This window comes from Camelus dromedarius, chromosome 32 (assembly GCF_036321535.1).
Source record: "Camelus dromedarius isolate mCamDro1 chromosome 32, mCamDro1.pat, whole genome shotgun sequence".
In the NCBI taxonomy this organism is placed as follows: domain Eukaryota; kingdom Metazoa; phylum Chordata; class Mammalia; order Artiodactyla; family Camelidae; genus Camelus; species Camelus dromedarius.
This window is the reverse complement of record NC_087467.1, coordinates 9,141,762-9,169,474: the sequence shown is the minus strand read 5'-3', so window position 1 is coordinate 9,169,474 and position 27,713 is coordinate 9,141,762. Positions and strand designations below refer to the sequence as shown.

General features: G+C 35.3%; 1 protein-coding gene across 2 annotated transcripts; it reads left to right on the top strand.

Annotated features, from left to right (window-relative positions):
- The first annotated feature begins 29 nt into the window (after positions 1–29).
- RNF138 (ring finger protein 138) lies at positions 30–27,097 on the top strand. 2 transcript variants are annotated; one of them, XM_031438998.2, is made up of 8 exons: positions 30–71; positions 387–576; positions 11,074–11,239; positions 12,729–12,844; positions 20,908–20,964; positions 21,791–21,902; positions 23,446–23,553; positions 24,754–27,097. In XM_031438998.2, exons 2-8 carry the CDS (start codon positions 467–469, stop codon positions 24,820–24,822), a joined length of 738 nt encoding a protein of 245 aa, XP_031294858.1. In that variant the 5' UTR covers positions 30–71; positions 387–466; the 3' UTR covers positions 24,823–27,097. The 2 variants fall into 2 exon arrangements, with proteins under 2 accessions (XP_031294858.1, XP_064337592.1); XM_064481522.1 differs by lacking the exons at positions 30–71; positions 387–576 and adding an exon at positions 740–1,693.
- The last annotated feature ends 616 nt before the right edge of the window (positions 27,098–27,713 follow it).

The window sequence follows — 27,713 nt, the reverse complement described above, 5'->3', positions numbered from 1 at the left end:
AACCAGGAAAAGGGAGGCCGGAGGCACCGAAAAAGGCTGAGGGCGGAGCCGCGGCTGCGTCGCGGAGCCAGGTAAGGGGGTGGCCTGGGGCGGGCTGGCTGTGGGCTGAGGGCGGGCTGGGGACGCCCTTCCCGGGCCAGAGGGGCGGCTCCCGGCTTCGATGGAAGCGACAGTGAGGCCAATCACGGGCCTCTCGGCCGCGGCCTCCCGCCAGGCACCGCCTTCCCGCCCTGCCCCTGCAGGAGGAGCAGCCCTAGGCTCGACCCTCGCCCGGCGCGTGCGGCCGCGGCGTCTCGGCGTTCAGCCCCGCCCCTCCCGGGCCCCGCCCCCTTCCTGGCGCGAGCCGCTTCCTGAGGTGATTCCCCGCCCCCTCCGGGTTCGCGCAGGGAGTCGGGCCCCTGGCCGCTACCGCCACCTCGGCCGCTGCCGCCGCCGCCGCCATCGCCTTGATCCCGCATCTCCCGCCATGGCCGAGGAGCTCTCCGCGGCCACGTCCTACACGGAAGACGATTTCTACTGCCCCGTCTGTCAGGAGGTGCTCAAAACGCCCGTGCGGACCGCGGCCTGTCAGCACGTGTGAGTAGACGCCCCCTCCCCCGCGCGGAGCCGGGTGGTCGTTTAGGCCCCACATCCCGACCCGGACCCTGGGCTGCGGCCTGGCGGGGGCCGAGCCCGCCGCGGCCTCCTGGAGCGCCGCTCGGCGCCGAGGGCCCATCCCCGGCCGGTCGGAGCCCTGGCCGCCCGCCCTGCGAACTCGCGGCCGGCTCCCTGCGCCCGGCGCCTCAGCCCGAGCTCCCGGACCTCGGGTCTCCCTTGTTTCCGCGCCCCCGGGCCATGCCCAGGCCTGTCCCCGGGGCGTCCTCGGGCCCCGAGGCCCCTCTCCTCTCCTGCAGGCCCGGGAGGAATTGCTGGGAACGTGGAGCCTTTTTGTTTCCTAGCAACCTGAGCGAAGGCTGGGGTGTCGAGTGTCAAAACCGGCCGAGGTGCTCGCACCGGCCCGCTCCCCCCGCTCCGCGACCCGCCCCGCTCCCAAGTTTTCCTTTTCCTTTCAGAACCGTGGCCCACCCTTTCCCGATCCTGGAGCTCTTATCTCACTTCACCTTTCATCCCTGCTTCACAGACCATCCTTGAAAGTATTTTCGACGCGTGCAAAATTCAGCGCAGATTAGAATGACCTAGAACGGGTTTGCTTCCCTCAAATGTTAGAACTGACAGGATTTCCGGGTATTGAAGTGATAGGTTCCCTTTGTTTTACCCTTTTGCTTATTACTTGGTTACTATAAGGGTGGTGATGAGAAAGACTGCGCTTGTGAGGCATGAACTGAAATGAAGACAGTAACTCTAGGGGTGATGGAGACCGCAGAAGGAGTCGGTGAGGTGGCCTGGTGCTGTTCGATTTGGAATATTTGTAGGAAGAACTTCGATAATTTTATAGACTGCTAAGCTGTCAGTAAGGGTTAGAAGGAACCCTTCTTGTGAAGATGTAGCACTTCTGACAAACCTGGCTGCTGATCAGAATCCCTGGGGAACTTTCAGAGTAAACATACCAATTCCCAGGCTCCATTCCAAACTTATGAAAGAATTTCTGGCAGGTGAGGCCTAGAAATCTCTATTTGAAAAAATACACTTAGGCTTGAAAGTTCTGTGTGCTTGCAAATAGCTGAAGAGGATCAGTTTCTCCTTCGACTTGGCGGTAGGTTCTGTAATTTTGTAAAGAATGGGTTATTGAGTTTGGGGTTCTTAATCACAAACTTCCTTATAGTTGTTTCTTGATACCCACTCTTCTCACTCTGATTCCCTAGTCTTTTTTTGAGGGGGGCATAGGTGATTAGGTTTACTTATTTAATTTTTTTTTTCTTAATGGAAGTACTGGGGATTGAACCTAGGACCTTGGCATGTGCTCTACCACTTGAGCTATACCCTCCCCCTGCTTCAGATCCCGTCTTAACTACACTGTCTGTCTTTATTCTGTCGTGATTGTGCAAGCCCAAAGAGTATGTAACTTTTTATAATAGAAGTTAAGCCAGTTATGTTTTTGCTGCTTATGGGAGATGAATGACAATCTGGAATTCCTTTATTATTTGGTACAACAAGTGCGGATTGTTAGAAAAATATTTTGAGATGTTCTGGGCACAATGTATACTTTTTGGTCTTTAGTCTGTCAGTGTTCATTATTATGACTTGATGTGCTTGGGATGGCCGTGGGTGGAAGAAGGGAGGCAAGGAGGTCAAAGTGAAGAAGTAGGTCTTTTCTGGATAGAATCATTTCAGTTGCCATTTGGGTCATTGACCTCACAGAACTCATTGTAATCTCTAGTTCCCTTCAGAATTCCATGCAGTTTGCTCTAGTTCACTTCTGCTGTGGGACATTTTATTAAACCAGGCTGTAGTTTGGCTTGACCTCAAGGCTATGGAAAAGAGAGTAGTGATGATTGTTGAGGGCTTTTCTCAAAACAACTCACTGGGCTGGAATGTGGAAATGAAATATAGAGTAGATTTTTTAAAGAGGAATGGACACTTACTACTCTACTACTCAAATTACTCTCCTCCATCCATCCTCTCCTTTACCAGCACTGCTCCCTCTCAAACACACACAGTTTCTCTAAGGTTCTGGCTGAGCAATGAATTAAGGCAGAGGGAGGAAAAGTTTTATTTGGAAGGGGTGGTAATGGTGGAACAGGGTCTTGATTAGAAGGAGTTTGGTGGGGAAATAGAATTTTAAAAAAAATAATCTAGTTTAGAATGTCACTTGCTCTTTCCTTTTTACAAAAGACAAACCTGTGCCTTTAAACAAATTTATATTTGGCTACAAAATCAGTGTTTTGTTCAAGAGGAGTGAGAGATGAGGTGATAAGAGCTTTGTGCTCCTATTGGTGTGTTAGAAAATAAAGTTTTCTTTGCCAGTTCAGCAACAGTGAAGGATTTGCCCATTCTAGTAAAAGGAGCAAGTTCATGATCACTAGAATAACTTTACCAAAATAGAAATTTTCATTTAATCCTCGTTCATCCCTTCAAACAGCAATTGTTGAATGCTTTCTCTGTGCTGTGTAGAGGGAATACAGAGTTCTGTTTCTCTGGAGACCATTAATAGTCTAATGGAAAAGACCTGTACATGAATGTGATGGGTATGCAGGAAATTGAGGAGGAAATTTTTATGTAAGCATTGAGAGCAAGTGCCTAAATCAGCCTGTGAGTATAGGAAAGCTGTTTTGGATGAAGTAATCAGAATTGGTATGCAGGGTTTGCTGGGGAATACCCTGATTAGGTTTACAGCATATGCAGAGGCGAGGAGGGGTTACAGAGGATGACTGTATCTGGACAACAAAGTTTGGCTGGAGCCAAAGGATGAGTGTAGTGGAGATGGAGCTTAGAGATGTCGGCAGGAATTTACTGTGTAAGCCAATTTGAACTTTTTCCTCATCTGTTGAATAATTTTGGCATCGGAGTAGCATGGTCACATTTAAATTTTAAAATTTACTTTAGTAGTCTTGTCTAGCTTGGTAGTGGTGAGACTAGTGAAGAGGTCATTCATTGCTGTGTCAGAGAGGGAAATGGATTAGAACCTGAACCAAGGTAATGATAGTGGGAATGGAGAGAAGAGATTCCTGGCATTTTGAGGAGATTGTGTAAGATTTGATGATTGTATGTCCAATAGTTAAGTGTATGTACTTAGATCTGGAATACATGGAGCTAAAGCTGTGAGTGTGAATGTAGCTTCTGAGGGAGGTATATAAGAAATTGAAAGATAGCAGAGGGCTGTCTAGGTAGTACAGAGTGCTGGAGAATTTATATTTAAATGTGCAGTGGAGAAAAGTTCAGCCTGAGAAGGAATAGACAAGATAGGAAGAAAACCAGGATAGACTGTGACAGGTCAAACTGAAAAAAATTTTAAGGAACTGTAGTCAGCAGCATCAGATACCTTAGAGTGGTCAGATGTAATGTTTTGAAAAACATGTCAAAATGAATTAAGAATATTAAAGTTGAGCAGGTATTCAAAGTAATGTTTCAGAAGGTACAGACTGGCATAGTGGTAAGGTATTTATGTCTTTTTTTCCCCCTTTGTAATCTTCAGAGGCTCTTTGAGCCAAACCTCCCTTCTCTGTTTTGAATGGTTAAGGGGGTAACTGTACACTGTTAGAAGTAAGCTCCATCACAATGAAAGTTACATGTAATGACAAGTTGATGCCTTGCCAGATGTTAAAAACGGGTATCTAATCTGTTTGCTTTTGGACATCTATGTGTGATTCTTTATTGACCTGCTTTGGATTATCCAGTCCTTGAATTTTCACTTAATGTTTCTTATAATTTTAGCAACTTTATTGATATCTTGTTTGGGCAGTTGTGCTTTAAATATATAGTTTCAAAATTTCTTTTTTCCTACAGACTTGTAATTCTGAAGCCAGGCTCCTATGGGCTCTTGCTGATTTAAAGATGCTGCTCTAGGCCATCTTTTTTCTTAAGATTTTTAAGACCTTATCTAAATCCTTTTGAAAAATGGTTATTTATAAAGTGGTACAATTTTTTAATTTAATTATGTAACAAGATTGATTTGATTTTGTCTTGAAGACTAACTTAAAGTTTTTTAAAAATCAGATATTTTAAGTTTTGGGGGGAAATGATTTTGATTACAGACTAAGAAGATTAAAGTTACCAGATTTTAAATTAATACTAAAAGCAGGAGCTTGATGGATGGGAAGGTTGCTTTACTCTCGCCGTGTCTGTTGATCAGCCTGTTTGGAGAATGGGTAAGAAGAGAAATTCATCTGGCATTTGCTAGTTTAAAGTTGGGAGAAACTTAAAGATAACCTTTACAATTGTTTCAGAGTAGTACACCATCTGAGAGATGCAGTCTCCTTTGATACATCGAAATAGTTAGTAATCTTGATTTGCCCCTTTTTTCCTCCCCCTTCTACTTTGTTTTGAAAAAAGCTCTATCTAGCAGATTCAACTAGTCTAGCAAAAGGAAGATAAGGAATAAGAAATGTGCTTGTTGGTACAGAGGAAGGAAAGAATTGAAGTTAAAAGACCTGAATAACTTCGCTTTGTACCTCTTATGACAGTTTGTAATCATAATATTTTTGGAATCAGGTGATTTGACTGATGTCATTCTCACTGGGTAGACTGTAAGTCTTAAAATGCAGCAACCTAGATCTGCTTCTTACCTGAGCCTACTGTATGCATTTGGTATTGAATAAAGTAATGATGAGTCTGTGTTGGGTGACTACAGCTTACTAGCTGTATCACTTGGTCAAGTCGTTTAACTCCTTCCAGCCTGTTTTATTATCCATGAAATGGGTAGGAACAACCTATTTTACAGGGTTCTTGCAAGGACTAAATGAGGTGATAGTTGTGAATAAGAGTAATAATTTGTATTATGTGTTTTATAGTTTTCGAAATCCATAAAATATACAACTGTATTTAGTTTAATAACTACAGCATATAACACAAAAACTAGATTATTGTAAACAGAAAGGAATCTATGTCAAGTTTTTTGTCCAGCTATTTAATATCAAAGGTATTATTATTGTGATTCACAATATTAAAAGTACAAAAGGAAATAATACGATTTTCTTCCACAATTACCGTTACCTTACATATTCCTCCAGAGGTATATGTATAAAAGTTGTAAATAGAATTTTCTTGTTTTTCACATAAGGAACAGCATACTGTATGCATTCTTTACCATATAGCAAATAGCATACCTTACTATTTTCATGTTACTGTATTGGAGGTTATTGTATATCAGTACATAAATGGCTTTCTTACTCGTGTGTGTGTGCGCGCGGTTGTAGATTTTTCATTCATTGAACCAACACTGACTGTCCATTATGTGCCAACAATACTGTCGAGGATTCTAGGGCTCTAGCATTCAACAAACCAGACAGCAATTTCTGACCCATGGAACATGTTTGATATTACAGTATTCCATTGTTTGATGTATCAGTATTTATTTATCCAGTCTCATATTGATGAACATTTAGGTTGTTTCTAATCTTTTGCTGTTACAAATAATGCCACAGTGGTTAAACTTGTATAAATACCATTTCACATGTCAGAGTATTTCCTGTAAGATAAATTCTCACAAGTGGAATTGCTGGGTCAAAGGGTGAATACAAAGGCATTTGTCAGTTGTGTCATGAGGAGGATTATAGCTCTGTTGAAGTGTTTTGTACATGGAAGGTGCTCATGGTTTTGATTTGAGGATTGTGGATTATATCTTTGGGTTAAGATTTTTGATTAGATTAAGGTAGATTAGCATTCATTGTTTTAACAAATATTAATGAATGCCTACTAGGCGTCCAGCTCTGTGTTAACAGTGCTGTGCATGCAGTGATGTCCAGTTAGATATGTTCTCTGCCATCAGAGCTGGCATTGGTGAGAGACATTTTAATTCAAATAAACACTCAGATAAGTGTGCAGTTATAAACTCATAGGTTCAGTGGTAGAGTGTGTGCTTAGCATGCATGAGGTCCTGGGTTCAATCCCCTGTATCTCAATCAGTCAATCCAGTTACTGCCCCTCTCCCCCTCAAAAAACCCAAAACAAAACAGATGTCATGGAGTAAAAAAAATTAAAATTTTAAAAAAGTTTAAAAACTCATAGGTTCAAAGAGAGAGAGTATAAGAAGGGGACCAGATCTATGGTGGGTTGGTGGGTGGATGGCTAATTAGTCAAAGACCTTTCCTGAGGAAATGAAATTGTTGCTGAAATTTAAGTGATGGTAGGTGTTAATTTGTGGAGGGCTATGTTTGTGCATAGAATATTTTGGGGAGAGGAAACATTCTGGGCAAAGACCCTGAGGTAGAGGGAGCATACAAGGCCTTGTTTTTCGAGTAAGAAGCATCTTGCCTTCAGCCTCTTAGAGGTTTGTTTTTTAATGGAGGTACAGGGATAGAACCCAGCTTGGGTTCTACCATTGAGCTATTACCCTCCCCCCCCCAAAGGTTTATTTATTTTTTAAGCCTTAGTTGCTTCATCTATAAAATAAAGGAACTTTTAAAACATTTATTTATTAAGAACTCAAGATAATGAATGTAGTTTCTGGAACCCTGCCTAGCACATATTAAGTGCTCAATAAATAATTACAGCTTTTTATATAAGTGTCACGTTGCTTTCCACAAAATTGGGCTAACTTACACAATGACATTAATACTATAAAAGCATATCTGTATTCCATCATCTTTTTTTGCCAGCTTTTTTTTTTAGCAGTGTTTTGTTAGCTTAATACAGTTCATAATAGTGTCTAGAAGTCACTTTAAAATCTGTTTCTTCAGTTACTAGCAAGGCTGTGTGCATTTTCCATACTAAACTTTTATATATTAATTTATAATTTTACTATTAAGAGTATGCTCTAGGTACGTTTGTAATCATTTCTATGATTATGTTTTAATAATAGTCCTTTATAATTTATTACTTACTTTACATTATTTTCCTATCAGTTTCTTTGGTTTTAATATTATTACATCTTATACATTCAGATTTGACATATTTGATTCTCTTTATCTAAATTTATAATGCTACTCATTTTTTTAATTTGTTGAATCTTTAGAAAAATAATTGTCTATTATTAGACCTACCTGGAATCTACTGAGATATATGATTGTGCTTTTGAATCTTAATTAATTTACCAGTCTTACTTAGTTGACTCAACATTTCTTAGAGGGCATTCTTCCATTGTTTCAAAAATCTTTTTAGTATTTTTGGATTTTAGTCAGGGGGATAACCAGGTTTATTTGTTTACTTACTGTTAGAGTGAGTAGACACTTACTCTGGTACTGGGGATTGAACCCAAGACCCTGTGCATGCTAAGCATGACACTCTACCACTTGAGCTATACCCTCCCTCTATATTATTTTTGAATTGTTAAAATAATTTGATTCTTTGAAGAATCTTCACTTTCATAAACTACTTTTGCTATTCTTAGCACAGTATAATATGACTTGTTAAATGTTTTTGGATATAGTATATACACACAGACCTGCCACAAGATGCATGCACACAATGCTATAATTGGAGTAGGGTTTTTTGTCACTTTAGTTCCTTGTTATATTCCTAGTATCTGTTATGTAGTAAGTACTTATTGTATATTTATCAAGAGAATATGCATTATAATATATGGATAAGTTAAACTTTTAATTTTGAGATCATTGTAGATTCACATATAGTTGTAAGAAATAATACAGAAATTCTATGTACCCTAACCCAATTTCCCCTACTGGTAATATCTTGTAAATATAACCAATATATCTACATGGATAAAGATACAGAACATTTCCATCACCACAAAGGTCCTTCTCATAGCTCTTTAATAGCCACACCCACTTTCCTCTACATCCTACCCCACCCCTCCTTATCCCTTGGCAAGCACTAATGTTCTCCTGTTCTGTATTTCTGTAATTTTGTCGTTTCAAGAATGTTAAGTATTGCAGAACTCTGTAAATACAATAAAAACTACGGAAATGTACACTTTAAATGGGTAAGTTGTATGGTATGTGAATTATATCTCAATACAGCTGTTACCAAAAAAGGAATGTTATATAATGTTACATAAATAGAATTAAACAATATGTAACTTTTTGGGATTTCTTTTTTCCTTCAGCATAATCCTCTGGAGATTCGAGTTGTCTGTTAGTTCCTTTTATTGCTAAATATACATCCATACGTGGTATGAATGTACCACATTTTCATTATCCATCCATTGAAGGGTATCTGGAATAGCCAGTTTCTGACTATTACAAATAGAGTTGCCTTAAATATTCATGTACAGGTTTTTGTGTGAACTTAAGCCTTTGTTCCTCTAGGATAAATGCCCAAGAATCAATTATTGGGTCATATGATGGTTGCTTGATTTGTTTTTTAAGAAAATGCCAAACTATTTTCCACAGTATCTGTACCATTTTATATTCCCACCAGCAGTGTATGAGTGATTATTTCTTTGCATCCTTACCAGCATTTCATGTTGTTATTTTAAAATTTAAGCCATTTCAATTTGTGTAGTGATACCTCATGATTTTAATTTGTAGTTTACTAATGGCTAGTGATGTTGAACATCTTTTCATGTGCGTATTTCATGTCGGTATATCTTCTTAGGTAAAATAATGTCTCTTTAATGTCTTTTGCCTATGTTTTAATTGATTATTTGCTTTTTAACTATTGAGCTTTGAGATGTCTTTATGTATTCTAGCTACTTTGTTAGATACATGATTTACACATACTTTTTTCCAATCTTTGATTTGTCTTTTTGTCTTTTTAACAGTCTTTTGCATGGCAAACATTTAAAATTTTTATGAAGTCCTCCTTATCAAATTTTCCTTTTATGGAATGTGCTTTTAATGTTGTCTGAGAACTGTATGGTTCTGTGTTGTAAATATTTTCTACTATATTTTTCTAAAAGTTTTTCCAAAATGTTTTACATTTAACAACTGAGCTATACCCCACCCCCGAATTTCAGTTTTTAATTTAAACAATTAAACTTATAGATGATGGTTTTTGTAACTTTGTAGTATTTATACTTCTAAAGTTATTAAAACTCAAAATGGTATTCAGAATTTTGGGACGCTAAGGATTTTGTTACGTGTTGACTGATTGCTGTTCAGAAATGTAGTGTACTCACTTCTTTATATCCTTTAGCACTAGTTGTTGTTATTATTATTATTATTATTATTATTATTACTATTATTATTTTAAATTAGTTTTTTGACAATGGAAAAAGGTATCTATGTCTTGTTTACTTTGCATTTCTTCAACTCTTGGTTATGATGAATATTTTTAATGTTTTTTTGTGGGTTATTTTTTTTTTTTAGAAAATCTTTTTTTTTTTTTAGCTTTTTTTTTTTAGGTGTGTTTTTTTCTTTTGGTGGAGGAGAGGTAACTAGGTTTGTTTGTTTGTTTATTTAGACGAGGTAATGGGGATTGAACCCAGGACCCCGTGCATGCTAAACATGCGCTCTACTGCTTGAGCTGTCCCCTCCCCTGAATATTTTTAATGTTTTAATGTATTGGTAATCACTTCTAATGCTACTTTAGTGATACTAGCTACTATTTATTGGGCACTTTCCTGTCAAAAATACTGTGATAAGCATTTTACTACATTACTTATTTTAATTCTCTGAACAACCCTATCAAGTACAGATACTTTTATTATCATATGGGTGAGGAAACTGATTTAAAGGAGAAAAGTGACTTGTTCAGTGCTACACAGATAGGAAACTCAGATTCTGTGATCTGTTATTACATTATTACCGCTCAATTTTTGTTAGTATAGATGTGGAAGATTGGTATATTTATAGGAGTTTGTATTAAATGTATTTTTATTCTAGATTACAGGTATAGATGGCTATGATTTATCCAATTTTTCTGAAAGCTGGGTGATCAAATTTGGTATTTGTTTGGGTTAGGGGAGAAAAATAAAGACTTTGGTGAGTTTGGTTGCAATTAGAATGTTGGTTATAGGTATTTAAAGCTGGACGGATTCTTAAGTATTTCTCATTATGTTCCACTGCACACTGTTGGGGGAATTACAGAAGTTTGGGCAACACTTGTTTTCTTTATCAGAGAAACTTTAGTAACTTGGAATAATCCTTAAATTTTCAAAATCAATTTGGATGCTGTTCTGTAGGAGACCTGTTCATATCTTATGGAACAACATCTTGAAGTACATCAATTTGAGACAAAAGCCGATGTGTGGTCCATTCTCTCATTTTATAAAGGGAGGAAATGGAAGTCCATTGTGGTTAAGTGTGTTGCCTGACATCACACAGCTGCTAAACAACACGGTCAGGATGAGATCCAGTCATTCCTTTGTACCATGCTTCCTCTGATAATGTTACATATTATTTATTTTTCTTATATTATGTTAAAAGTTGTAAAACAGTCTTTTATATTCCGATCTAGTCCAATCATTAGTCTTCTGCTGAGAAATACATTATGCTTTTTTAAAATTCTAGCCTCATGGACATAGAAATAGCCTAACTCGTTTAGCATGATTACATATGCATAACTGCTTGTGTTTAATCACCAAAATGAAAAGAATATTTTTTTCAGTAGTTAACATGTCACAAATGTTTGGTTTAGTTTCTGTAGAAAATGTTTCCTGACTGCAATGAGAGAAAGTGGAATACATTGTCCCCTCTGTCGTGGAAATGTGACTAGAAGAGAGAGAGCGTGTCCTGAACGGGCCTTAGACCTTGAGAATATCATGAGGAAGTTTTCTGGTAGCTGCAGATGCTGTGCAAAACAGGTAGAGTAAATGTGACATCGTTCTTCTTTGAAAGTCAAGTTTTTACTCTGAAATTCCTGTTTGAATTTTCTTGACGGGTACTATATTTAGGTTGGGAACTGGGTAGAAAAGGCCAGAAAAGCTGTGGCTGTAGATCTTACTAGATTATAAACTTATTGAGAACAGAGGCTGGAAGATACAGTGTCTGATTTTGCCATAAATTTTAGTGTAGTATTTTTTTTCAAAATAATCGCTCATTGATTACCTACTAAATGAACTAAATGAACAAACTGGCATTTAACTCACTTAAACCCTATCCTGGTACAGATTCAACCCCCAAGTAGTTTTTTCTTGTGGTAGCATTGTTGCAATTCTGCATGTAGAAATGGACCAGGTGGATTTATGTAGCCACGAGGACTTTTCTAACTGCCTGCTGTGCTTTATGTGTTTATCTCAGAAATTACAAAATATTTGAAGAAGACTTTGCTTACTTTTTAAGGAACAAGTGGGAAAATTATGTATTGGCAAATAACTGGCATTAATTCTCCAATCTGGATTTTATTCTATCACTTGGAGAGGGAGTGAAATGGTGAGAAGTCGTTAGGCTTTCAAACATCATAGAGTCAATGAGCAAAACCAATTGCTATTTCATGTATTCACACGAGGCATGCCTGCTTTTCCATCTCTTTGAGGGTGATGTTAACTGACAGGGCAATGAAGTGAAACTGGAAAATACACTTGAGAGATTCCGGCTCTGCCCCTCAGAGAGAAACTGAAAAATGTTCCAAGTGTTAATTTGGGAACTTAGTGTTTTTAAGCACTTCCTAAATTTGTCAGGTTCCCATAGTTGAGGAATAAAAGGATGCCTAGTGCCATGGGGCAACCTCTTAATACTTTTATTTTTTGTCTGTTATTAGTATTTTTTGTTCTAAGTGTAAAATTATTTGTAAATTTTCAGTGAGTTTACAGATAGCTGGACTCATCTCCATTGTCTCTGCATTTAATGAATAGAAATTTACCACTTATTTTCAGCTCCTACTCAAGAACTAAATCATTTACTTAAAAAAACTCTTATTTAAATGGAATATTTATTTATCTTATTTTTTCTTTTGTTGACAATATTTCAAGACTTATGAGTTCCATTTTAAATTAAAAGTTAAAAAAATTTTAATATATTTTTATGACTATTTTTATTATGATAAAATATATATACTATAAAATGTACCATTTTAACTGTTTTTAAGTACACAATAACAATACAGTGGCGTTAAGTACATTCACAACATTGTGTAATAATCACCACTATCCATTTCCAGAGTTTTTTCATCATCCCAGACAGAAAGTGTACTACTGGTTAAACTGTAACTTCCCGTTACCATGTCCTCTCTAGTAACCTATATTCTACTTTCTGTCTCTATGAGTTTCCCTACTCTGTGTACCTCATATAAATAGAATCATGTAATATTTGTTCTTTTGAAAGTCACATTACATTTTAATCAATAATTTACAGATTAAATTTTATCGCATGAGACATCATTACAAATCTTGTAAGAAGTATCAAGATGAGTATGGTGTTTCCTCTATCATTCCAAACTTTCAGATCTCTCAAGATTCAGTAGGGAACAGGTAAGCAATATTTATTCTTAAAAAGAAAGTTTTTATAGTTGAAATGGAAATTCTGGAGGGACTGTATGATAAGGTGTTTTTGTTTTGTTTATGTGTGTTTGTGTTTTTAAAGTAAATTGCCTTCATTTATCTTCCTAAGTTTGTTTGATGCATGTAAAATTGCATCTGGGAGATTGATGTTATGTAAAAATCATTAAGAAAATTTACATGTCCGAATAAAAAAATAGATTTGTGAGTTGAAGGCATTTTCTTTTGCAGCTGAAATTACTTGAAAAACTAGAGAAAATCCCTTCCCATAATGTATTTGCAAACTAGAACCTTTTTTACTCTGTAAGAGATAATTGTTTGAAATTTTTATTTTGATAAAATGTCATGTAAAAGTGAGACTTGGTACTACTAAATTCTTAGTTCTGTTTTAGTCTCAGTTCTTTTAAAGCTAGATTTTGGCTTGGTTTGTATCTTTTTATCTCAGGCTTATATATATTAAATGTTTTTATTAAATGTATTTTACACAGAAGAATGGCCAGAGTACATATGTGTGGCTTAAAAAATAGTGATAAAACAAATACCCAGTTCCCACCAACCAGGTCAAAAAACAGAATATTTTTCAGGACCTCAGAATCTCCTCGTGAGCTCATGCCCATTTGAACCCCAGGTTCCCAGAAGTAGCCATTACCCTCTTTTTTGGATTATTCATTCTTTAGCTTTTCTTTATAGTATTACCACCGATACATGTATCTCTAAAAAATGAAATGTTTAATTTTTAAAAAGTTGATAGGAAGCACACACAAAATTGTGTAAAGAAAGGCAGCAGTGGCAGTAATATAGAATGGCTCCCGGGAGACAATATGTTAAGCAGTCTCTTAAGATTTTGTTTTAGTAGCATTTCATTTCACATGTTGCTAATTTTCAGTAATTTAACCACTCTTAAGCACGTATACTGCAGTCAGGCATCTTCTCTACTCTTCAGTTGAATTTGTCTGGTAAAGGTCTTTAGTAATTTTCTGATTGCCTAGCCTGCAAAATTCTTTTAAGTTCTTGTTTTATTTGACTCTGTTATTGGATAAAATTGGTTACTCCTATCTTGTGATTTTTTTAAGTTCTCTTAGATTCATCCCTTGTGCTTTTTTTTTTTTCATTATTGTACTGTATTGAAATTACTCAACAATTTGTTATTAACCCAACAGATTATTCTTAAGTGCAGGGATGATGTTTGTCTTGTTCAACAACTGTGTCTCCAGCTCTTAGCAAAGTTCCTAGTATATATGATTTGGGCAATCACTGCTTTTTAAATGACTCAGTTTCTTCTCATGAGACGTGCCTTCTTCCCTCTTACTTCTCAGATCCAATAGGTCATAGGTACTGTTGTTCCCAATAGCAGTATTCCTCATCTGTGCTTTCTTCTATCCCTGTTGTCACTTCCTCGCTCAAGTCGCCATCTTCTCTGACTTGAATTATTGCAGTATTCTTTTAGTTGGTGGTCCTCCTTTAATCTGTCCTATATACGATTTCCAAAGTGATATTTCAGAAGTGCAATTTTGACCTCTTTCTCCTTGTCCTTATACCTTCCTTTTTGTATCTTGTCAGTGACTTTCTATTGCTCCAGAGCAGTGTTTCTCATTCTGAGTTGGGCCAGTCAGGGTTCTGTGAACTACCTAAACTGCCTGATTTTTTTGTGTATACTATATGTGCATTTTTCTGGAGAGAGGATGTCAAGATTCTCAAGGAGTTCCATGCTCTAATTGAACAACCAGCTTAATAAGACAAAATTACTTAATTATAAAGCCTTTTCTGATCTGGCAGTTGCCTTTCTTTTTAGCCATTGTATTTCTTGGCTACCCATTGTTGGATCGTATGTCTTAGCCATGTTGAATTATTCCCACCATATCCTTGCCATCCTAGAGAAGCAATATAGCTTAGTTGTTAAAAATGAAGGCTTGGAGCCAGACTGCCTGGGTACCAGGCTCTTTCATTTACTAATTGTATGACTTTGGCAAAAACTGTACTTTAGTTTTCTCCTTTATTTAAAAGGAAGGAGGGGATAGTGATAATACTATTAATACCTCATTGGGTTGGGAGTCAATATATAGGTAAATACAGGTAAAGCATATTGAATAGTACCTTACTTGGTAAATGTTAGTTTTTAATTATCATCATCATCATCATCGTTTCCTCACCTCCATATTTTCTCCACCATTCCAACCCACACTTTGGCAGCTAGTGGATTTTTCCTTCTCTTTGAAGACTTAGACCAAGTACTAGCTATTCTGAAATCTTTTCTGTTTACTTGTCTTTTTTATCTAGAATAGGCTCCCTAGTCTTGATCATGTTTATATCCTATGCAAAATTCTAATTGCGATGGAAAAATTGAGTTGGTATATGAATTTCTGGTAAGGAAATTGTTGAAGGAGGAAAAGAAGATTTTTTTAAAAAGAGTAGGAAATATAAGATATGAAGGCAGAGTATAGTCAGGATCCTGGGAGGAAACAGATACTGTGCTCAAATTAGATAATTTGACGAGAACTTAGTGAAGGGACTATTTTTAAAGAGTAGAGTATTGGGTGCACTATGTAAGCAGGGTATAGAAAGTCACAAGGAATAGTGATACAGTCTGGTCTGTGTAAAGGAGGGGAGGGGAGAAAGTAGACACCAGAACTTGGAGAAAGAAAGCTGTGTGGAGAGGACAGTTGAAGAGCGATGCAACCAGTCAAGGCAGTCTTGCTGGGAATGAGTCTGGGAAATAAGTATCCTGACCTCCCTCTTGTTTCTTCCTCTAAATTTCCTGCTGGGCTGAACCCGTCTAGGAAGCAGAGAAGGGAACCTGTTGATGAAGGTTAGTTTCTCAGTACACAGAGCATGGTGAAAAATAAAAGGCCAAGAGAAGATCTAGAGGGGCAAAAGATACCCAGATGTACTGTAATATTCCAGACACTGTGCTTCACAGCTTCCAAGTAGTTAGTACAGAGAAGAAAACACCCACTGTTATTAACAGTGTCTGTGATACTGTAAACCAAATAGTTCCTAAAGAGAGACACAGCTATTCCTGATACTAAAAGAGAGGGTACTGAAGCTTTGCCCATAGGTCCTTAAAGGAAGAAATGAACACAGTAAAAACGTCATCTTTCCTGTGGTAAACACAGAACGAGTTACATAGGGCTGTACTTCAAAGACTTTCAGTGTAGGCTATCGCAGTGTCTTATTGCAGTTTATTAAAGCTTTTCTTCCAGGGGCTTTTCTCTGATAATCTGGCTTAATCTAGGTATGGTGGTTCTGTACATTCGGGCAGTTCTCCGTGAATATTATTTCTGGCAGTTAAGCTTTTAATAAGCATTCAGTTGGGAGAATTTAGGGTTCTACTCTTTGTCATGTATCTGGGGAGCAGATTTATTTTATATTGCTTATTAAGAGCAGGTCCATATATAACTCAATAAAAAAAATGTTAAAAAAGAAAGCAGGTCCATATAGTTAATAATAGTTAGCTGAGCAGGATTTGGTGGCATTTTATGAAAATTCATTGCTTTATTAAAGTCAAGGGACTACCTCAGAGTAGAGCCCATGTTTTCTTAGAATACAGTTCACAGTATTCCCTTATAAATACAAATGGGTGATTTAAATTCTGAACTCTGTGGCTATGGAAATTCTTAAAATGGTATTTGCATGCCCCTATCAGTAGTAAAAAAAAAAAAAATCAGATTAAAACCCTTAGATCATTTCATTAATTCAACATACATTTATTGCGCCTTCTGAACTACTGGGCACACTCTACATGTTAATGAATATACAGGAATGGGTAAGGCATATGCAGTCCCCTTTTCCATCTGTAAGCACTGTAACTTCCAGTTGAGTCATCCGAAATAAACCAGCACTAGTTTCAGTCAGATCAGTCAGGGTAAAACTATTTACAGTAAACTAATAAATGTTGGTGGATGTTTAATGAAACTGGTATGGGGTAGTTTTTTATAAAAATTATGTAGCAGTGCTGGTTATTTTACTGAGGCCATTTCTAGTTCATAACAATTAAAATCCTGCTTTTAACATATAAGACTGTATCTTTCTGTTTAGCTACTAGGAAAGAGGAGGAGGAGGAGAGGGAGGTTGCATGTAATCATTAAGATACCAGAGCCCACGTCTGTTTTACCTTCCTTGGAAATTATTTGATCTGTTTGCAGGCTTTTCATGTAATCTTGACTCTTTATAAACATTAATAACTGGATGTCAGTAGGCTCGTAACAGTTTAGTCCAAATACAACTCTTCACAAAGACTGAAAGACTGAAAGAATGAAAGTTGCAAATAGTTTTATGTTCCTAACAGTTTCTCCAAGATGTTGAACATTTTAAGTGGCTAAGTAACTGTTTATTAAGAAGTCTGGTATAAGTATTAGATAAAATGTTCTTTTCCTTACTTACAGGCATTCGTGATATATTCTGGATAATAATTCTTTATTATGTACAGTACAAATATATTTACATTTTTTCCCAAAGAATTAAAAACAATTTTTTTTGCTGTTTTGTGAAACATGTAAACATAGAACTTGAGTTTTTTCTTCATATTTTAAAAAAAACTAGAAATGAGATATGCTAGTATTTTAAAAACTGCTTTCTATAATACCACAGCATAAAATGACATAGTCATGCACAGTTTTTTTTTTCTTTTTTTTTTTAAATTGTGGTAAGGATATTTAACATGAGATCTCCCCTCTTAACAGATTTTTAAGTATATAGTATTGTTGTTTATAGGCACAGTGTTGTACAGCGGATCTCTAGAACTTACCTTGTGTAACTGAAATTTTGTACATGTTGATTAGCAACTCCCATTTCCCTCTCCCCAGCCCCTGGAAGCCACCATTCTATGCTTTGATTCTGTGAGCTTGACTATTAGATACCTCATATAAGTGGAATCATGCAGTATGTTTGTCCTGTAACTGGCTTATTCAACTTAGCATAATGTCTTCAGGGTTCATTTATGTTATCACGTTTGCGGATTTTCTTTTAAGATTGAATAATATTCCATTGCATGTATGTTTTCTTTTTGCACATTTTCTTTGTTCATTCACACCTTTTTCTTTATCCATTCACAAGATTGTTTCTGTATTTTGGCCATTGTGAATAGTGCTGCAGTGAACATGGAAGTGCTATTTCTTCAAGATCCGAAGTTCAGTTATTTTTGATAAATATGCAAAAGTGGAATTGTTAGATCATATGGTAGTTCTATTTTTTATTTTTTTGAGGAACTTTCCTACGACTATTTTCCATAGCGGCTGCATCATTTTGCATTCTCACCAACAGCGTACAAAGGTTCCAGTTTCCCCACATCCTCATTTTGTTTTTTTAATAATAGCTATCATAATAGATGTGAGTTGATATTTCGTTGTCATTTTGATTTACATTTTCCTGATGTAGTGGCATTCAGAGTCTTTTTATATACCTGTTGGCCATTTGTGTATCATCTTTGGAGAAGTGTCTATTCAAATTTTTAGCCCATTTTGTAGTTGGGTCATTAGTTTCTTTGCTGTTGAGTTGTAGGAGTTCCGTATGTATTTCAGAGATCTTATGGTTTGCAAATACATTCTTCCATCCCATGTGTTGCCTTTTCACTCTATTGATTGTTTCCATTGCTGTGCAGAAGCTTTTTAGTTTGATGCAGTCCCTCCTATTTTTGCTTTCATTGCCTGATTGCAAATATCTTTGATCAGTCTTTGGCTAGTCTTACTGTGTCTTTTGACATACAGCGGTATTATATATATATATTTTTTTTATTTATGCTTTTTGCTTTTTCTGTCATGCTTGAGAAATTCTTTCCCACATTATAAAGTTACAGAAGATATTTTCTTTAACATTTTAAAGCTGTTCTTTTCACATTTATTTTGGATGTATAATGTGAGGTGGGAGGAGTTTCCCCCATGTGATAAGCATTTGTCTCAGTTCCATTCATTGAGGTGTCCATTTTTTCCCCACTGATTTATAATGCCATTTTGGTCCTATATGTCTCTATTCTGTTCTATTGCTTCATTTATTCTCTAGTACCATGCTGTTTTAATTACTGTGACTTTAACAATAGGTCTTAATATTAGGGAAAATTCTCCCTCTTGTTTTACTTCAAAAATTGTTTCTTCTATTCTTGGCCCTTTGCTATTCCATATGAATTTTAGTATCAGACTTTTGACTTTCCCAAAAATTCCTGTAGAGCTTTTGATCAGAAGCATTTTAAAAGTTGAATTTTTTGAAATCATAAATTAATTTGGAGAAAATTGCTATCATATGATTCTGATTTTTCCCACCTAGAAATATGGTATCTCTTCCATTAAAAAAAAAATGCCTTATGATTGTGCTGTCAGTCAATGGTATTCTTTTGTCTTTGTTACAAAATGTTATGAACTTTGTCAGTCTTAAAAAGATTTGGCTTACATAAAATGGATGCAGACCAAAAAATTTTTTTGCTGTACTTGGTGGTATAAAATATTTTCATTCTTTAACTTTTATCACTGTTTTCATTGAAAACAATATTGTTGACTGTGGTTTCTAAAGTTTCTTAAAATCTTGGTTTAACACAGTGACAGTAATTTAAAGATTTGGATCTAAATTCACTTTACTTTGATACTTGGTCTTGATGACTGTCATGGCTGAAAAAGATACCTACATAGTATACAAAATATAGATCGAAATGGAAGCTGTCAGAGGTTGAGATTCCTAAATTTTTCAGTCCCATTCAATAAATATCAAAAAGACTTTTGTTAAAATTGTCATCCTCCCTGATGATGTTTTAGTTGTTCTTACAAACCAACTGGAAGTTGTTATACTGCTTTATAAGGGCATGTTCAAAACCCAATGGTTGTATTTATTTGGAAGATTTAAAAACTGATTAGAAAAATCTGTTACCATGTTTCAGTGTATAGATAAGAAATTTTAAAAAACAGATGATACTGTTTTGGTAATAGTCATAATATCCCTTTAATAAATGCACTCTCCATTGTTTGAATTTATTTTAAAAAGCAGTTTTTAGTCTCTACATTGTTAAAATATCACTTTACTTGCAGAGACAAGTTATTATCTGACAAAAATGTGCAAAATAATGGTTTAATAGTCTCCTCTTTGGGTATGGAATAAGGAAAGCTTACTTGCATAAAATTAGGTGTGGAGACGTAACATTGTCATAGAAGGGAAATGAGTGTCATTGGTGCACATCTGTTAGGTAGACGATACAGTACTGCTTGTCTGTAAAAGAAATGAATAATCGATTTTTGTAAAAGAAAAATGAATAATTGGTTTTTAAGTTTCACAGCTCTTTTAACTCTGGTATTGAGATGTAAGAGCAAAGCTCTGTGTGGTACAAACTTTTTGTCCATTGCCTATCTCATTTTTATTTTAATGTTTCTGCTATTGGAAGGCCTTGTTATAAAATTGACTACATTGATGAAATTCTGTAATGCATAAGTGACAGTCCCCATATGGAATGCCCACTTTTCCCTCAGGATTCCTCTAATACTGCATATGACATATGATTTTGGCATGGGGTTCTAGGGAGGACATCAAGTTATTCTGTATATTAAATGTTGGAAAGCCTAGTTCCTTTTGGGGAAATATAAACATAATGAACATTCAAATATTTTCTTAACCTACTCCATTTTGGAGGCTACAACCTTTAACTGTATCCTAGTTAGAAGTCAAAAAGTTCACAAGTTCTTGGTTCTACCCCAGCATTCAAAAACTTAGTAGTCTGGTTAGGAGCAAAGTAGTCTCTTAATTTGAAAGTCTGAAAGACCTGGGGAAATATTCATGCTATGGATTTAAGATAGTTCTACAAAATTCTGTATTCTCTATACTTTTGTTACTGGGCATAAATTAATTTTAAAGGCTGTGAATAAGGACCTCATAAACAATCTTCTTATCAGAATTTATTTGAAAAGTTAATGTCATAATTACATCATAGTTCAGAACTACTTGAAGTTCAGGCTTTTTAAACAAATTCAGACTAGTTTTCTTCATTACAATTTGAGTTAATGAATCTGTATTGTGCTTTATTACTTGAGGTATTAACTTGTACCCCCTACCCCGTGCTTCTTAAGTAATAGGAGTGAAACATCCACATCTGATAACACAGAAGCTTATCAAGAGAATACAAGGTAAGCTTTTGAAAATTCTTCTACTTTAGTAAATAATACCTATCACATTATAATAATGGATTTTTAAATTAAATTTTTAAAATTCAGTTAAATCATCAGACAAACTAGAAGTTAGCAGTTTAGAACTAAATGATGCAGTTGCTGCTTTTACAGATCACATTAAATTAGAGGAGTTTAGCTCTCCTCTTTCACTGTGGTCGGGTTTCTTCCATAAATAATTTAGGTAGAATTGTCAGTATTGAACTGTCCCTTGCTGGAACTCAGAGGTATTAAATCTCAGTGATGCATGATCCTCAAAATGTTTTGAGATGTTGATCATTCTGATGATTGGTACTTTTGTTTTTCACTTTTCCTATGAATTTTGTATGTTAGATTCCTAGTAACTAGGATAATTAAAGATACCATATTGATGGGAATTTTTTAAAAGTTTTAATTTTCTAGATATGCCATTTGCAAACTGGGACACCACGGGATATTTAAAAATTTCAAGGAACATACACTGACATCTGTTGGTTACAGAAATGACTAAATTAAGTTGTTTGACCCTAATTACTTAATGAATGGAACAACTAGGTTTTTTTGTTTGTTTAGGCCTAGGAACACCATGAAAAAATTTACTGACACTAAGGGTACTGTAAACTGATGCTGTTTGGGAACGTCTGTTGTAGATTATTTATTGAAAACATGTTTTTTTTTTCAAATGAGAGAATCTTTGATTAGTCTAATAATTATAACTTTTTAAAAGTAATAGTTCAAAAAATAGGAGAGCATCATTTTCATGTTACGATTTCAAATTCAGTATGCTTCATTTAAAATTGTTCTGTAGTTCTTCTGGACATCCCACCTTTAAGTGTCCCTTGTGTCAAGAGTCAAATTTTACCAGACAGCGTTTACTGGATCACTGTAACAGTAACCACCTGTTTCAGATAGTCCCTGTGGTAAGTACATATGTTTTAAGATTCTGTTTAAGGTATGCTGTTCCATTTTTTCACTTCATGTGTACAAGGGAAAGTAGTTGATTTAAGTTTGGATGGGGCATTATCAGTAAAGTAGATTTTGTCATAGATTTTGTCAACAAAAGACTGGTAACTGTGCAGCAAAATAAGGTGTTTAAAATTCCAGTAACTAACTTATAAAAACGGAGATGCTTTTTGTGAGAGTAAAGTAAGAGAATATCCTGGAAAAGAGTGAAGTAAGAAAAGCTGGACTGGGGACTCCTTTCTGAGGAGTGGGAGAACACCGGACTCTCTTGGGGCCTCTTAGTTTCTTGGTCTGTAGGATGCAGGTAGCCTGTATCTGGTCAGGTGAATCTGCAGCAGGTGAAAACACCTGTGAGTAAGAATAAAGTCAGTAGATATTTTAAATTACATTCTTGCAGAATCTAGTATATGAGTGCATAAAGCAAGGAAGGAAAAGAATCTTACTTTTATTTTTGATGCCAGTTTGAGGGTGTGTAAGAAAGTGGTAAGATTTGTTGGATGATTGAGGAAGATAGAGCAGAGTTCAGGATTCCAAGATTGGTTAATGGTCCTACAACTCCTATTTTGGAACATGGGTTCCAATTTCAACTGTGGATGGCACAGGAGAAACTGAGCTGGTAGAGATACTACCCCCCCCCCCATTTTTTTGAATGTGGAGGCACTGGGGATTGAACCCACGACCTCATGCATGCTAAGCATGTGCTCTACCACTGAGCTATACCCTCCACCCAAGATACTTCCCATTTTGATGTATAAATATTTTCTTCAGAAATTAGAAGGCATATGTTGCAGATAAAATAAGGATTGTGGATAAATCTAAGCAGTTTAAGTGGATGTGCTAGAAAAAGTCATGGAAGAATGTGCCTCAGTATGCCCTTAAATTCTCGTATACCTTGCTCATTGGGAGAGGGTCATTTACTGTTAAATAAATATATGCAGTGCCAGAGACATCTCCAGGAGAAATCTCATATTTAAGAGATTTCATTTGTTACATGGCATTATTCAGCATAGCACAGACTTCTGCTATAGTCACTAAAGTTCTGTTATTTCATTTTAGTCTGTAATCCATTTACTTTTTAATATATACTTCATTTGAAACCTTAAGGACACAATTTAAAGCTTCTTTTACTTTTATTTTACTTCTAAATGAAATTAAGCTACAGTTATTGTGTGGCTCTAATGAGATTACATACTGGTTAATGATAATTATCATTATAGTTGGTAAAGGCTGGATGTGATGTTTCTGTTGAAACAATATAATAATCAGATTTAAGTAGAAGAATATGTAAGATCGCTCTTTTTATTGTGTTGTGTTTTATTAGTGTGATTTCTCTAAGGTAATTTGGTCTAGAAATTCTCTAGTCATGAAATTTGGCCCTTAGAAAATGCATTTATGTAGATGTTTTCAGTAACATAAACCCATGTTATTTTAATACTTTCAATAATTACAGTGTTTGATTATTTTCATTATCTTCTATTTAAAACATTCTGTTTCTCATAGACATGTCCTATTTGTGTGTCTCTTCCTTGGGGAGATCCTAGCCAGATTACCAGAAATTTCGTTAGTCATCTAAATCAAAGGCATCAGTTTGATTATGGAGAATTTGTGGTAAGTGAATTTTTCAAGATTAAGTAAGAAAATACCATTTAAATATTAAAGTTAAACTAACTTTTTCAATCTACAGTTGAGTTTTGAGGAGAGATACTGTATCACACTGGATGGTTACAGAGCATGTTCTATTGTTTGTATAATATAGGTTATCTTTGGCAAAGCATGAGCTTAAATTAATACCTACTTCCCAAATGTGTCATGATAATTAAAAAGATGACTTCTGTTTTATTAACTGGGAAATTGCATCTTTTTATTTATCTTCAGTGAATTAAAACCTTGTCTAATTCAAGATTAATCCTGACAAAGAGTGGTTCATACTTGTTTCCCAGTTTAAGTTAGCACAGGCAAATCTAACAACAGCATAAACAATTTACATTTTCTTTGCTCTCCGGTGTTGAAATTATATCATTCTTGATAGTGTAATTTGCATTTTTAGTCATGCTATTTAAAAATAGTTCAAATGTATGTAAAATTCAGATTTACTCATAATTTTATCATTTTTGTGACATAATTGTAGGTTATTCTTAAATTCTCATTGTAAGAACAGAACTATGTGTTTGGAAAAATAAAACATATTTTGTGAACCACTTTTAATCCAATTGTCAGATTGTTTTACCTTGCCATAGATGAATATATAATTTTAATTATTTGAGATTGTCCAGTGGAGGCCTATCTTAAAGCAAATCCATGGACCTAATTGAAAGAAAATAGAATTTTTTAAGCTAAGGAGTAGTAGTACAACCGGATTGAGTGAGCTTTAGTTTGTAGCTTTATATTGTGATTAAGACATTGTTAATTCAACTCTTTTAATGTAATAAATGCTTATTTTCTTTAAAATGAATTTACCTTCAGACATTTGGCATTCTTTTCTAGAGATGACACAAAATTTATCATTTCTGATTGTGGGTTACCCTTCACTATACTACTTCCAGCTAATGATTTATCATGAGGCACTGTAACTCTCACATTTCATTCTCTGCTGACCTTTCTGGTTTATCAGTTATTGCTAAATAATTATAGCTGAGCTTAATTTTTTATTAAAGTTCAGGTCTTTAATTTCTTGTATTTTAAAGGATAGTATATAATGCAACAAATTGAAGTATATGTAATGTGGATCAAGATATGTAAGTTATTGGGCAAAGTATTGAGTAATTGAGTATGTTTTTCCTATTGACATGTTAATGTTACTGTTTTTAGAATCTTCAGCTAGACGAGGAAACCCAGTATCAAACTGCTGTTGAAGAATCTTTTCAAGTAAACATCTGAAGGCTGTAAACATCTCTGCATCTTTGTACCTGCAAGTGCCATCTTTAAGGAGAAAACTACATGAAGTCACCGTTTCAGTAACTTGATATGTATATTAATAAAAGTAATTCAGTGTGTTGTTTTAGTTTTTTAATTGAAAAATAAAGGTGGGCCATCTAAAAACTTCATCCTCTTGATAAGTTAAGAAATGAAAGTTAGGACATTATCTTTAAAAGCAGTAAAAGGATTATATTTCATTAATGTAATGGTGAAAAGGGAATCGTTGTTGTACTTAGCCTTTTCTGTATTACATATTCTTGAATTTTACCTTACGTTGCTTTTGAAATTTGGTGCAGGTCCTCCCACTGACATTATTGTGCACAGGTAACACAATACCAAATTCTGAAAGATGCGTTGGATATAAACCTAACAAATCTGAGCCAGTTTTCTGAGTTGCAGAATGGAGACTTGAAGTGCTAAACAAAACAATCCAAAGGAAACTTTTTTAATACAGATTCTAGCCGAAGAATTGAACTATAAGAAAATTGTATTTATATAACGTTTAGTATTTTTGAAGACTAGTGAGATTTCTTTAATAATTTTAACTCTTTAAAAAGTAAAAGCTCATTGTATAGATATTTCCTTTTTGCTATTAGAAGGAAGTATCGAGAAAAATTTTACTTTGATGGGCAGTAGATAATTTCAAAACTTTTTTGTTTGGCTAAAGAATTTTTAAGCCTAAAGTACAGTGAGCTGAGTTACAGCTCTTTGGCCTCAGAATTTTCAGTTGCTAGAATTTCTGGTTAGCTAAGATGAAACTAAGCTTTCAGTTAGTGATATTACATTCTACATATATATTTAGATGAGAGATTTGACTTCATCTCAGTTTAGAAATTCATTCGAAGCTAAAGATGTATGTGTATACACATACACTTTTGTATGTGTATACACACACACACAAGTATGCATGCAGCTGTGAGGTCATATACAGAATTTCTAGTAAGATTTTTTAAATGGACAAGCAATATAGGATTGAAGTAAATATCTGGTTGGATTAAAATTTTGTATATCACCAAATTTTTAAGAAGTATAGTAACACGCTAAGTCGTCCAGTTGGCTACTGTTATACCTTAAAAATTGAGTTTACACACCGACACAATTACCTGTTCATATGGTGCTCACTTGTTATCTTAGAGATAATGTATGACTGCAGTAATGGGACAGGTTCTACCAGCCATTCTGTCTCACTGCTTTTTAGTCAAAACTGGGTTTGTTCTTAGTATTCATTGAAAAACAAAATAACTTGTACTAGAAGGTCCAAATCCCAGAATAAAAGATGAAAGGTGGATTAGCTGACATTCCATACTAATATACAATGTTTATTCTTTCTTTGAAATAAATAACTAAACAAAAGAAAATCTCAGAAGTAGTTTGCTGCTAATATATACATATATTGTATAAAAAGGTATATTTTGGTTTTGTTAAAACCCTTGTTGACTTTTTTACAGTGAACATTTTTTAAACTTGATTTAATAAAAAATGTTAATTTTGGAAGTGGAGTTTTGTAAAAACCTTTTTCAGTCAAACAGTAATGACTTTATTTATGGGTAGTAATAACAGTCACCAAAAAAGCCATACATGTGAACATATGCCTTGGTTCTGTCATTCAAAATAGTGATGTTTACTATGTGCTTGAACATTTCTCTGCAGTTACGTGAGTGTAATTGTAAGGATAGCTGTTTAACAAACTCTTTTTAAAGACTTGACCATAGGTTTTCCAGTTTAAAGCAATAACTTTAGTACTTTCTTTCAAAATTTAGTACTTCCAGTATGTCAAGTTAAAACCATTCTGAGATCTGAGAACTCCTTTAAAGGAAATTTGTAGGGATCATCTTGATGAAATTGTGTTTTGAAGTTTGTGGATTAGTTAAATATCATTAATAGTCATGTGTCTTTCATAGATGTTTTTTCATAAGGAAAATACTGACTTTATTTGCTGTTATTTGGGAACTCCTCAGTATGCAAATGTTTGTTTAAAACCTCCCATCCTTTTGTCAATGAATTAGGAGTAGGGATTGCCTTTACAGATAGTTTAAATTCATGAGAAATTCCTTGTTTTTAATATGCATATAGCTGAGTTAGGATAAGGGAGGGAAACTGTATTGATAACTCTACCTAAATTTCATAATACTTTTAGGAAAGCTATTACCCTCAACAAATTACAGTTTATGTTGTTAAACAGAATCTTATTTGAGATGTATTGCTTTATTTTTCAATTAAACGTGGTTTTCTCCTACTTGTGTGTCTAATTAAAATTTTGTCTAGAGGCAAACATGGTAACATTTAACTCACGTAACTCACCCTGAAAGACATGTAGGAGATAACCCATTATCTTGCACTTGAAAAAGTAGGTAGGCGAAAGCTACCACATGCTGATGCTGTATGTTGGGTTTAACTTTATAAACCTATTTTCTCTTTATTTCAAATGTTAATCAACTTACAAAGTTGTTTTGTCAAATGTTCACGCAGCAGGATTTTTAAGCCTTGCTAGCAGCCAGGCAGAAAGCTAGTTAACTGTTTAACAGACATTTTAAAGTGGAAGTATTACCCTTAAATAAGATATTAGGGTTAGAAGAATATATTGCCAAATACAGTGTCATAACACCTGTTGCGTGCTTAATAACTATTAATGACTAGTCTTCAGTGAATCATAACTTTATAGGAACCTCTTTAGGCGGCTACTCAAAGAATAAACCCTTTGTGGAGGCAGTGAAATGTGTAGAAAAAGTGCCGCCCAGAATACATGTAAATACATGTAGTATAAAACTTAGAAATACGAGCAAAGTACTCATTCTGTGATACCATTGGGGATGCAGTGTAATTATGCAGTACAATTCTGAATGAAGATGGGA

Bases quoted from the DNA above. Each gene is read 5' to 3' on its own strand.
- RNF138 (XM_031438998.2), top strand. From the start codon at position 467: ATGGCCGAGGAGCTCTCCGCGGCCACGTCCTACACGGAAGACGATTTC. The intron at 12,845-20,907 runs GTAAGCAATATT...GTGCTTCTTAAG, and splicing joins CAAGATTCAGTAGGGAACAG to TAATAGGAGTGAAACATCCA. The intron at 21,903-23,445 runs GTAAGTACATAT...TGTTTCTCATAG, and splicing joins TGTTTCAGATAGTCCCTGTG to ACATGTCCTATTTGTGTGTC.